General features: G+C 58.4%; 1 protein-coding gene across 2 annotated transcripts in view; it reads left to right on the top strand.

Annotated features, from left to right (window-relative positions):
• NSMCE1 (NSE1 homolog, SMC5-SMC6 complex component) overlaps positions 1-11962 on the top strand; it is a 35268-nt gene extending 23306 nt beyond the window's left edge. For both annotated transcript variants that reach the window (XM_068565299.1, XM_068565300.1), the window contains exons 3-8: positions 3381-3502; positions 4272-4349; positions 5543-5689; positions 10168-10284; positions 11140-11260; positions 11742-11962. In XM_068565299.1, the coding sequence (XP_068421400.1) occupies positions 3381-3502; positions 4272-4349; positions 5543-5689; positions 10168-10284; positions 11140-11260; positions 11742-11821 (665 nt within the window). In that variant the 3' untranslated portion in view covers positions 11822-11962. The remainder of the gene's footprint in view (positions 1-3380; positions 3503-4271; positions 4350-5542; positions 5690-10167; positions 10285-11139; positions 11261-11741) is intronic.
• The last annotated feature ends 226 nt before the right edge of the window (positions 11963-12188 follow it).

Here is a 12188-nt window from a genome sequence, read left to right as displayed (position 1 = left end):
GTTCCCAATTCTGGCCAACCTGAAAAGGAACGTGTTGGGAGGCTGTTGGGAAAGGAACACACGGGACTGACCGCTGGCTGGTGGCCAGACTGGGGAAGGGGCCGGAGCCCCAGGGCACCAGGCACAGGAAAGCACAGCAGCACCTCTCGGCCAAAGCCCCCCTCCCCCTCCCCCTGCAGCGACTGGGCTGGAACCACCTCCCGCCATCCCTTTGTCCCTTGCTCAGATTGAGAGGGTGTCTGACAGGCTGAGCACGGGTTCTGGCCCAGTGTTGGCTGACCTGGGACCTGGCCTCTGCAGGTTCCTGCTCTCTGGTTTTCTGCATATGGGATTTGTTTTCCCACCAGAATCACACAGATGGGGGAAAGAAAGACTCTTTGGTAGAGTCTATTTAGGGAGTGGGGCAGCCAGACTTGGTAGCTGGAACAAAGTGTGATGGGGAAGGAAGTGCTTGAGGACCGTGGGAGGACAGAGACAGCGCGGGTCCCTGAGCCTCTGTGGTCAGGGCCGGCCTGCACAGGAAGGGGCGTGGCCGGACGCCCGCCGGCCGGTCGGGAGCCTGGCTGGTTGGAGCGGGGGTGGTGGAGAGAGGGTCGCAGGGAAGTGTTCTCGTCGCGTGTGAGGTTGGACGTGAGGTGGCCGGTGGCCTTCAGGGATGAGAGAAAGGGAGAGGCTGGCTTGGGGGCCCACAGAGGGGCGGGGCGGGACTGGGCCGGCCCTGCTGCTGCCTCTGTGGCCCCAAGAAGTCCAGTTAGGGCGGGCGTGTGGCTGAACAGGAGAGCAGCTTCTTCCCAGGTGATGGTGCAGCGCAGGGCATCCATGGGCAGCACGGGCAGGTCCGCCCAGGGGAGGGCTGTGGCCGAGCCCCTGACAGGGCCACTGTGCGCTGGAGCCCACGGGGGCCCCTGAGCAGGCGGCCGGCTGCTGCAAGGTCAGTGGTAGGAAGGGCTTTTTCTTCCTTAAATTGAAAGCATTCATGTTTCTGAAAAGTGAGGCTGGACAGCAAACTGGAGGTGGCGGGAGAGGGGAAAGCGCAGGGCGGCTATTAGCTCATCTCCGTGCGGACGAGGAAAGTCCGAGGTAGCAGAATGCTTTTGATCTGCCCACAGAGTACGTTTTTCTGAACGACACCCAGGAGAGGCCTTTTCAGTGGAAAATGTGAATTGTCGCTTTCAGAGGGAGGTGGGACTTGCCACTGTGTCACCTGGGGTGGACGGGCTGGCTCCCGAGGCAGAGATCCTGTCAGTGGGCAGGAGGCGGTTCTTGGTGCCCGGGGGCCCCGCGCCTGACTCTCCCACGGTCGAGTCGGGTGCTTGGCGGGGCCGAAGGGTGTCCAGCAGGCCGGGCGCGGGGCTCGTCCGTGGAAACTGGCCCCACACACCGGGGCGAGATGCTTTGCGTGGTGTGGGAGCGGAGGAAAGCACCGGAGCACTTCGTGCCGGCGCAGCAGAGAACAGCTCGCGGAAGAAAGTGCCCTGCGAGCTGGCTTTCGTAACTAGTCGATGGGAGTGAGGAGGAGGGCGTGTGAGCAGGGGCACGGAGGCAGGAAATGTGACCGTATTTCACTCCTCTGATCACACTTTTTCAGCAGCTGTGGCCAAATTTCATCATCACGCTACCGTTACGATTTTTGCCACGTCCATGTACCATCCGTTTATTAATACGAATTTTTTCTTTAAATTGCTTTCTTTGTCGTCATTTTTTGTTTTTTTGTTTTGGTCGCGCCACGTGGCTTGAGGGATCTTAATTCCCTGACCAGGGACTGAACCCGGGCCACGGCAGTGAAAGCTCGGAGTCCTGACCACTGGACTGCCAGGGAATTCCCTAAATTGTTTTTTTTTTTTTTTTTCTTTAACTTAAGCAACTTTACTTGTAAAGGAAGATTAGATCCCGCCTGTGATTCACCTATTAGTATTTCTGTCCGGGTCTTTGTCATTAGCTTTTCTGGGCCTCCTCAGCAGATGCCGTGCCTGTGTCACAGCTGTCGCCTTTACATGGCTGCGACCTCCATTGCCACCAGCGTGATCTTTTATTTTCTTAAACTTTCATAATATTTAGCTATACAAGGAGCTTACAAGTACCTTTCTAAGAAGCCAAACAGATAAAGTTCAAGTGCCCTGGGATGACCCCCTCATTTTAGTTCCCTTCCTAGCAATGGCCTTGTTCATCAGTTTGGTGGGTAACCTTCCTGGCCTTTTTCCTGCATATATTGGTGGTTTTATTATTGTTTTTAACATAATATTATATTGTCTGTTTTCCTGCTATTTTTTTCTTACAGTGATTTTTCTAAGGCACAAATCTTTTGAAATTAATTATTTTAATAAGTGAAAACAGTAATACATACGCTTGGTTTAAAAAAGTCTCACAGTTCAACAGGGTGATTCCAGGACCCAAGGCTCACCATGTCTCTCCTCTGCTTCCAGCTCTGAGAGGCTCCCATGTCCCACAGGAGGAAGGGCACACCCCCCCCCCCCCCCAGCCCATGGGGCCCTGGGCCATCTGGCTCCTGCTTCCTGCTGCTGCCGCCGCAGCCCTCCCAGCCGTCCTTCCTTCCCCTGCCAGTCTGCTGTCCATCCACCCCAGCCCCCTGCGGTGCTCCCCGGGCCCTGTCTGTACCCCCTCCTCTGACAGGCTGATGGCCCCGGAGAGGGCGCTGCTGCCTTGTGCGTCACCAGGGGCAGCACGGGGCGGCTGGCATACAGGTCAGGGGCTGTGGCCGTGCTGTCAGGGCTCCCCGCTGCTCGCCGTGCCTGGCGGTGTAACGCTGGGTGAGTGAGCCCCCCCTCTGCAGGCAGGATGGGTTCATAACTGCGTGAAGAGCGCTCAGATCAGGGCCTTCCCCGGGCTGGGTGCTCCGTGTGAGCTGTTGCGTGAGCTGTTGTTCTTACCTTGTGGTCGTTACTCTTCACTGTCGCAGCCCCGGGCCAGCACAGGCGTGTCAGTGTTCGATGTGTGTTTGGATGTCGAATAAAGGGAGGAAGGACAGAGGTGGACCTGACGCGTGCGTGAGGACAGGCGGGGGCAGAGGCTCTACGGAGGAGTCAGGCTGCGATGCCCACTGCACTGAAGTGCTGAGTGGGGACGGTGACCGGGGGCGGCAGGGAACTGGGGCCGGGGAGGAGGCCGAGGGCTGCCAGCCAAGACAGGAAGACCTCGGCAGGCTCAGACACCATTTCCCAGGCCTTTCTACTTCGCAGCGCTGTCTCTTTGCTCCAGGAAGAAAGCAGCCGCAGGCGTTGGCACTCACCCAACAGGGCCAGGGCCTTCGCCCATTTCTGGCTTTGCTGTCTCGTGTTCAGGATGATGGCGGGATTGAAACAAGCTGCACTTTTTTTGATGGAGCACCCCCCCCTTTTTGGCTTTTGCCTGTTTATTTCCAGGCAGTGCTACCGTAGAGAAGCTGGAGGACTTCATCAACAACATTAACAGTGTCTTGGAGTCTTTGTACATCGAGATAAAGAAAGGCGTCACGGAAGATGACGGGAGACCCATTTACGCGCTGGTGAGTGCAGACAGAGCCCCCTGGTGGATGTGTGAGGGACTGCAGCGGAGACAGCCCCGTGCCCTCCTTACTGGGGCGAATGCAGGTGCACCCGCCTCACCAAGGGCTTGGAGGGAGAAAGGGATAAAATGCCTTTTCATTTAGAACAAGACATAGAAGCTGGGAAAAGAAACAACGTGCGTGGCCGCGAAGGACTGAGACATATTTGGGGCCTCCTGTTTTCAGGTTTTCCCTCCCAGCTAGGGAAGGAGGTGAAATACAAACCCCCATCCTTGGCTCGGGAACCACCTTAGGCCGTCAAAGGAGATCAGGCTCCTACCCACCGGGCCCACCCAGAGAGGGGCTCTAGCCCAGGGTTTCCCAAACGTTGTTCCATGGAAGAAAGGGTCATGGAGTCAAATAACATGGAAATGCTGGGTCAAATCGGTAAATCAGATTTATTTACTGCCAGACTTCCCAGTGCCTTTTGCATTTGAAGCTCCGTTAGCACGCAGACAAGTTTCCTGAATTTATCTGAGTTTGGAAGATACCACGCAATCTTGGGAATTCTAAAAATCTCTGAAAATTAGACATACTGACTGAGCTACAGGTTTAAGCCTGTAACATAAGACCGGTTACAAATTTATTCCTGTGGCCCACAGTGCCGGGACACAGGTGCTCCGTGACTTGGCAAGGCAGGGAGGGAGGCGGGGAGGGAGAGAGCGCCAACAAGTGAATTAACTGACAAGTGAAGGGCACAACCTGACCCTCACGCTGACTTATTTTTTAGGTGAATCTTGCAACAACTTCAATTTCTAAAATGGCTTCAGATTTTGCAGAGAATGAGCTGGATCTGTTTAGAAAGGCTGTAAGTACGGTAGCTCCCATTGCCCAGCAGCTGGGCTTCTTGTGGGAATTCCTGTCTTTCACTGGAAATGGAAACTGCAATCTTAGAGGGTCACCACTGCTGCCTGAGAAAGCCCTTTGCAGAGGGATGTCACCGAGCACCTCGCCCAGAATTCATAGCTGCCAGGTGATTGCTGGGGAGGTCGCCGCGGCTGCCTAGGAAAGAAAGGCTGGTCCGGGTTTGACCCCAGCTGGTTGAGCAACAGTGGGCCTCCTGGGTGTGTGAGGCAGGTGAGCAGGTGTCAGTGCCTGGTACCGCGGCAGCATCGCCCGGGAGCTTGCTAGAAAGGCCGAATCCCAGTCCCCGCCCAGACTGCGTTCTAAGAAGGTGCCCCCGATCCGTTTGCACAGGCACATTTGTGAAGCGCTGCTCTGCCTGCCCGGCTTTGGAGCTGCTCACTCAGCCACCTTGTCACTCACCGGGCTGAGTGCCTGGTCAAGACAGTGCTTCTCAGCTCTGGCTGCACCGTAGTAACTGGGGAGGTAAAAACAACACAGACATTCTGGCCTCAGGTCAGGTCTGTCGAGTCCAAGTCTCTGAGGACCGAGTCCTGGAATCCTTCCTTTCTAAGCCTCCTCTGGGGACGATCAGCAGCCGAGGTTGAGAATTGGGCTCTAAGATGCCGGACACACCTATGTGTGCAGGAAGCCTGTCTTCCCAGTGGCTGTGCCCTGCTGTGGGCAGAAGTGTCAGGGCGGTTGGCCGGCCAGCCTCTCCCGGCCCTGCGTCCACCGTGCCTCTGCACCTCCCGAGCGTGCTCTCTCGCTGCCCACCCTGCTCTCCTGTGCCCTTCCCGACTCCAGCCTGCCACTCAGACCAGCCCTGATGGCCTGCCCACCTTTGAGTAGGAGGGGTGCCGCCCCATTTCCTTATTCATTCATTCCTCAGCTTCTCCACCTTCAGGGAGGTGAAGTGACCCTTCTTGATTTGGGGGGCATTAAGGTCATTCATTTGGGATGGTGTTACAGGAGAGACTTTTGGGTCAAAACTGTTCATGGCTTTGGATGCATATTATTAAGTTATTTTCCTGAAGAGTCCTGCAGTTCTGCCTGTGATATGCATAGTTTCACTGCACCCCTGCCAGAATTGGTATTATTGCTTGAAAGTTGTTTTTGTCAATTTAATAGATGAATGTGGTTATCTATTTCTTCCAGTTGGAACTGATTATTGACTCAGAAACTGGCTTTGCATCTTCCACAAATATTTTGAACCTGGTTGATCAGCTTAAAGGCAAGAAGATGAGGAAGAAGGAAGCCGAGCATGTGCTGCAGAAGTTCGTACAAAACAAATGGCTGATTGAGGTACTTCGTGCCGTGGGTTTTCCAGCTTGGCTCACTTTTTAGAATGCATCACAGTTTTTCCTCCAAAACCATATTGTATCTGATGGATGTCTGTTGAGCCAGGCCCGTTCGGGTCCCTTCTCTGCTTTGAGGCCCACAGTGACCCTGCAAGGACGACTGGAACCTCCTGTTCATTCACGTGACCTGGGGGAGCCCCAGCTGGAAGTGGGGGAGCCCCAGCTGGAAGTGGCAGAGCCGTGGGCCCCAGACTCTGCTCCCCAGGCAGGTCATGTAGTATGGTAGTATGGCGGGCAGGAGCACGGCGCTAGCGTCAGCCCTGGGCCTGAACCCCGGTGCAGGTGCCCCCGCGTTCCTGTGAGAGGGGGGTGATAGCGTGCACCTCCGGGTGTGTGAGGCGCGGGGCGAGCCGGTGTGTGTCGGGTCCCAGCGCTGGGCCCCCACAGGAGTCACCGTCCCTGTCGTGGTTATCGCTGTCAGCGTCGTATTATCCAGGGCCAGCGCTGTTTGGGCTCTTTCACTTAGATGGTGGCCCTTAAAGAGCAAAGAGGACGTGTAGACAAGCGTTTGGAGAGGGGCTGTAGGAATCTGTGAGAGGTTTAAGTTTCTCGACGCCCTGTGTCTAATTCTGTTGGCTGGAGCAGTCAGATGTTTCAGTTCTTTTTTCAACAAATGCACCACCGTTTCCAAGAAACCCGAGTCAGACAGGCTCAGCGCTGCCTCGTGCACCACAGCCCTGCCCCTCGGGGGCCAGTGTCTGGGCAGGACGTGCTGAGATAGTCCCTCAGCTTCCTCATTTGGCGGTCAGCCCCTTGGCTGGAGGCCGCTGCTGTGGTGACATGATGCTTCACTTCCTTTTGGGGTGGAGCTCACCTCTGGAGTCCTGGCGACAGTGTTCTGAGTTACTGATCTCAGAGGGTGAGCGGGCCCTGGTAGTCTGACCAGAAACATTCAGTGCCTGAGGTACTTGCCTGATGGGAGGAAATGTCTGAAGAGGCCACAGCGGCGGGGAGCTGCTAGTGGGTGCCAGCATCCCTGGGCGTGTCTGCGCAGCATGTGCTTGGGTCCTCCCAGCCGCGCTGTGAGGGCGGGGAGCCCCTTAGCTATGTTTTGTAGCTGAGCCCACTGCAGCTCCGTGATCTGGGTGAAGTCCCACACCCGGCAAGAGGCAGAGCATGTTCAGGCCCCAGCTTGGGTGACTGCAGGTCCCCATCAATTGCTTTGTCACAGTTTTTCTTCCTCTCTGGGGTGGATTTGGCAATATGGAATGTTCTCGGGCAGCTCGGGTCGTAACTGACCATGCTCTGTCCTCGGGCCAGGCTTTCTAAGGGCGGGGACTGTTATTTCATCGTTGTACTTCATCACTCCTGGAGGTACTACTTCCTGAACGGTGACTGGGTGGGTAGAGGAAGTTCCAGAGGAACAGCATTTATCTCAAGCTTACCCCCAAAATAATACAAGAAATCCTCGTAGATTAGGAAATACCAGTATTCATACGGGACCTTGTTGATACGAACACCCGTCATGTCCCCCGAAGCTCACCCTCCGCTGCCCAGGCGCAGCCTCTGTGCCCGGCTTTGGGCCCCAGGGTGGTCGTGTGTGTCTAGCACATGCAGGTGCTGTCCCACCACAGTGCAGGGCTGTGTGCCCGACTTTATCGGGACTGATGCTTTGCTGCCCAGAGCAGGGACGACAGAAGGAAAGAACGCCTCTGGGATCCACTGGACTTGCCTTGGGCCCTGCCTCCCATGCTCTCTGCTTCTTCCTCAGTGAAGTGGAGACGCTGGTGCGTCCTCCCAGGGCTGGGGGTTCCCTGAGCACTGGCCTCTGCAGCCCCGAGGGCCTCCGGGGAGCCCTCTTGCTGCCTGACCCCTCCGGCCTCGTGTGGACAAAGGAACAGACCCCGGAGGAGGTGGGGGGCATGGTGGTGAGACACCCCCAGGGTCCTCCTCCGGCCTTGCCTGTACCTCTGGCGGTGGCTTCTCGCCTCTGAGCCTGTTTCCTGTCTGAAGGGTGAGGACGGTGGTGGCGCGCGGGTGTTTTTGTCACGAGGGCAGGGTGCTTTCTGAAGTGGTCAGCATGGCGTGGCCGTGAGTTCTGTGGCACTTGCGAGGAACAGCTGAGGGGCTGCCAGGTGAGTGCTGGCCAGTCCCCCGACCAGCCTTCCTGGGGCAGCACCTTGACCGGAGGGACCATGTCTGAGTCTCATCCTCAGCCTCTCAGAAACGGGACTTTCCTCAGAAGCCATGCTGTGGGGGAATGTCACCTGGTGGCACTTTGTTACGAAAGTACCTGGAGAGCCCTGCCTGGTACCCTGCGCAAGGCTCCGCCCTGGCCTTGCACAGGGTACGGAGGTGCTGAGGCACCTGTGCAGCCCCTCAGGGGGCCCTGGCGTGGAGGGTGGTCAGGGTCAGCAGGCGAGGCCCCAAGACATGGAGGCGGCCTCGGAGAAGGCGTGGATCCTTGGAGCTTGGGTGTCTGCTGGCAGCTGCGTCTCTGCGCACCCTCGGCACCAGTCCCCGCTGCAAGAGCCCAGCTCAAAGGATGGCTGTGAGGCCTGGGAGGTCACTTGGGTTTGGGTCTTCCTTGGAGATCCAGGGCAGGCCGCCTGTCCCGGTGACGGGGCCCCGAGGATGAGTGGGGTCATGAACAGTAAGCACCGGGCAGTTTCAGGCAGCTAGAAGACGTTTAGTAACTGCAACTCGAGCCTGACTCTGAGCTTGAACTTGCTCACCCCAGCTTTGGGCGTTCCTCCTTGGGATCGATGCAAGGGCCACAGCGCTAACAGAGCAACCTGCCCTCTGCAGAGGAAGTGACACTCAGCTGAGGGCTAGATAGGAGGCACCTGGACTGGGGGTGGGGACCATGGTCCAGGGCAGAAGGAGCAGCCTGTGCCCGAGTGGGCATGGTGGGCGCAAGGAGCTACGGCTGGGCGCTCTGGAAGAGGGGACGAGGTGAGCCTGGAGGTGGGCAGGAAGGGGTTCGGTTCTTCAGCCTAAGAACGGCAGAGCATCACAGGGCTGGGCCCCGCAGAGCTCAGGTCGCTGGAGAGGCTTGCAGAGGAGCAAGGGTGGGCCCAGAGGGCGGTTAGGGGGGTGAGGGTGGCCGTGGAGGTGGAGCGTTGTTACGGACTTGGGAGCTTTTGAGAAGGTAGCAACCACAGGACCCAGGACAGCCTGGGAGGCCGCCCTCCCGTGCCCAGCACCTGCGGGGCACAGAGCTCCCGTCCGCTTCCTGGCTGGCCCGACAGCCTGCGGCGCGGGACACCAGTGCCTCGTGCTGGGCCTCCGTCCACTTGTGACAGTCCTCGGGCTGCATCCTGCCTGCCCGCCCTGCTCCCGCAGTCGGCGCTCCTGCTGACTCTGCACCCATTTGCCATGTCTCCCTCTGGCTGGTCACCCACCTGCCACTGGAGGCCCAGAGTGAATGCACTGCCTGGCTGGGTTACGGTGGGGAGGGGGTGTGAAGTGGGAGAAACGGGCCCCGCTTGTTGCAGGCGTCAGGTGGAGAAGAGCAGAGACGCGAAGGGGCGCTGGGCTGACCCAGCAGCCGCAGGTTCCGGTAGCGGCTTCTCCTGCAAGGCCTGCGACGTCGGCCTGCCCCAGCTGCCCACCGGCCCTTCAGTGCCCTTTGCCCAGGAGCCCCACCGGCAGCTCCTCCTCCCCCAGCGCGGGCAGTGGAGGGGAACGAACATGGTTAAGAGGTTCACCTCCCGCTTCACTAGTCGGTCACCTCCCGCTTCACTAGTCGGTTTTCATGAATAAACGTCCGTGGGCCTCTGTGACCCCTGCCTCTGCCCTGTGAGCTGGCCGTAGGGCAGTTACCACAGCCAGGTTTTCTGTACATCCTGGCTTTCCACCGTGTCTGGTTGGGGGAACCGGGAGGCCCCACCGGCCATGCCACCCAGCCACGCTGGGGGCCTCCCTGGACCGTCTCCAGCGTTGTCTGTAAAGTGGCGCGGCTGGAAGTGATCACGGATGGTCCCCTCGGAGGCTCCAGGCAGCAGGGCTGGGGGCACCTGCTGTGCTGCTCCCTGGGGGTGGGGCTGGGGGGCGCTGGGGAGGAGAGGAGGAAGTGGGCGCTTGGGTAGGGGGTGGAGTTCATGCCGTGGGATCACTGCCTCCCTTTCACGGCCTCTGTCCTCATCTGGGGGGCTGGGCAGGCCTCACACGTGGGGCTGCCGTGCAAGATCCGTGATTCCTGTCTGTGAAGGCACAAGGAAGGCGCTAAGAAGATGCGGGGGCGGGGGTCCTTGCCTCGGTTTCCTTTTAGGTCTTACCTAAGTTTTCCCCGCTAGAGGCTCTGCAAGAGGCCGGCGCGGATGCCGGTTGACCGGGGTTGGTGAAAGCCTGTGCGGCGAGGGGCGTGTGGACCTCTCCCCGTTTCTGGGCCTCGGGCCATGGGAGCAGAGATACAGGGTGGGAAGAGGGCCAGGTGTGCCAGTTTCATAAACGATGCCACTTCCTGTTGTGTCCCTGCAGAAGGAAGGGGAGTTTACGCTGCACGGCCGGGCCATCCTGGAGATGGAGCAGTACATCCGGGAGACGTACCCCGACGCCGTGAAGGTCTGCACCATCTGCCACAGCCTCCTCATCCAGGTACCGCAGGGCCGGGGGCGGGCACTTTCTAGAACTCTCACTCTGGGCCCCAGGCCTTCCTCGAGCGCGAGCAGAAGGTGGGCGTCTCCTCAGAAGCGTCCGAGCATGAGTGAGCGCACGGAGGCCCGCCTCTCCTCCCTGGTCCCTCTGTTCTCGTCCCAGCGCTCTTTCTACTTTTCTTCCAGATAAGGCTCTCAGAGGTCTTCTGCGTGGTCCATATTATCTCGGCAGCTGTGTGGTGAACACCTTTCTGTCTCAACCATGGTTTCCCCGTCATCTGTTTTCCCCTGTGTACTTTGTAGGGCTGCAGAGCAGAGCAGCTGGACCGGTGCCGGTGCTGGGTGTTCGTGTTTCCTTTTTATCTCTTTGCGATCGTCACCTACACTGGGATAGGCCTCTTTGCACGTCCATCCTTGGGCACCTGGTTGTTTTCTTGGGTTGAATTCCTGGGAGTGGAATTCCTGGAACAGAGTGCACACACGACTGTTGAAAGCTTTGCTCCACGTTGCTAAAGTGCCTTCTGAAAAGTGGCCGTCCTCACGCCCACTGCAGGACCCACACGTGCTGGGAGCCTGGGACTCAGCCTTGCTGCTCCAAGGGCCTGGCCCGCCGCCCCTGCTGCCGCGCTCTGGCCTTTGGAGTCTTGAGCTTCTTCCCCATGTGCTCATTCGTCAGATTCTTTACTAAAACCCACTGCACTAAGTTAGACTTAACGGGTTGTTCTTATTATTAATCTGGGGCCTGGAAGACAAAAATACTGAGCCTGCGGGACGTTTTCCTTGCAGTTTCCTGAAGGTTTATGAACATGGCGGGTTCCACGCCGTGGCTCCACGGCCATCACCTTTCTCATTTCAGGGTCAAAGCTGCGAGACCTGTGGAATCAGGATGCACTTGCCTTGTGTGGCCAAGTACTTCCAGTCCAACTCGGAGCCGCGCTGCCCCCATTGCAACGACTACTGGCCCCACGAGATACCAGGTTCGTGTCCCCAAGCTGCTGTCTCCTCCTGGCCTCCGGGCGGCTGGGCTGGCAGGGCTGTGAGCGTGCCCGAGTTCTGGTGCCTGGCCCTGAGGGGCCACGGTGGGGGGCAGGGAGACGGGGTGCTCCAACAAAGCCGCCACGTGCGCACAGGACCTGAGCCGCACACGCTGAAGCAGCTCTGAGTAAGCGGAGGCCAGCTTGCTTGCCCTGTTCCACAGGGCTCCCTAGACCCCGGTAGACGTCCTGAGGCATGTGAGGGTCTGGTGTAGACGAGGCTCTCTCCCCGGCAGCTGTCTCGGGAGGGGAGGTATAAGCGGTGTCCCCAGCTCCCTCTGTTTGTTTATCTGTCAACTGGGGCTAATTCTGCCTTCCTGGGGAGTAGAATGTCCCATAGGACAGAGTCCTTGGCACACAGACATGGCTGTGGATGGCAGCCGGCCGCACCGTTCACAGTATTTTGTGGCTTTTCTGCGTACAGAAGTCTTTGACCCCGAGAAGGAGAGGGAGGCCGGCATCTCCAAATCGAACAAAAGGTCCTTGCGATCCAGGCAGCACTAGCCGGCCGCCGCCTTCAGGGGAGAGTGCCCGGCGCGCCCCGTTTGGAAGAGAGGCATCAGTTTCGTGTTTCACGTGAATCACCTCCTTTATCTTTTAACGTTCACTTCTGAACAGGTTTGGAATAAACTTGCTAAGCAGCCACCTCGGCCTCGTCTGTGGTCGTGTGCCCCTCTTTCCTGGGGCTCACTGAGAGTTGGGAGCCCCTCAGCTTGGGCTCCGGAGCGGAGTGAGGCTGGCAGAGCTCCTCCCGCCCGGCACCGTCTGAGGCCACTTGCTCAGGGCGGCTTTGCCTTCGGTCCCCAGCTGTGGTCACCCGTCCCACCCACACTGGCTGGCCTGACTTGGGCTTGTGGGGGCCTTGGCCCCC

The sequence above is a fragment of the Eschrichtius robustus genome, chromosome 16 (genome assembly GCF_028021215.1).
Source record: "Eschrichtius robustus isolate mEscRob2 chromosome 16, mEscRob2.pri, whole genome shotgun sequence".
In the NCBI taxonomy this organism is placed as follows: Eukaryota; Metazoa; Chordata; class Mammalia; order Artiodactyla; family Eschrichtiidae; genus Eschrichtius; species Eschrichtius robustus.
The sequence above is the reverse complement of the archived record's forward strand: the minus strand, read 5'-3'. Positions and strand labels throughout refer to the sequence as shown.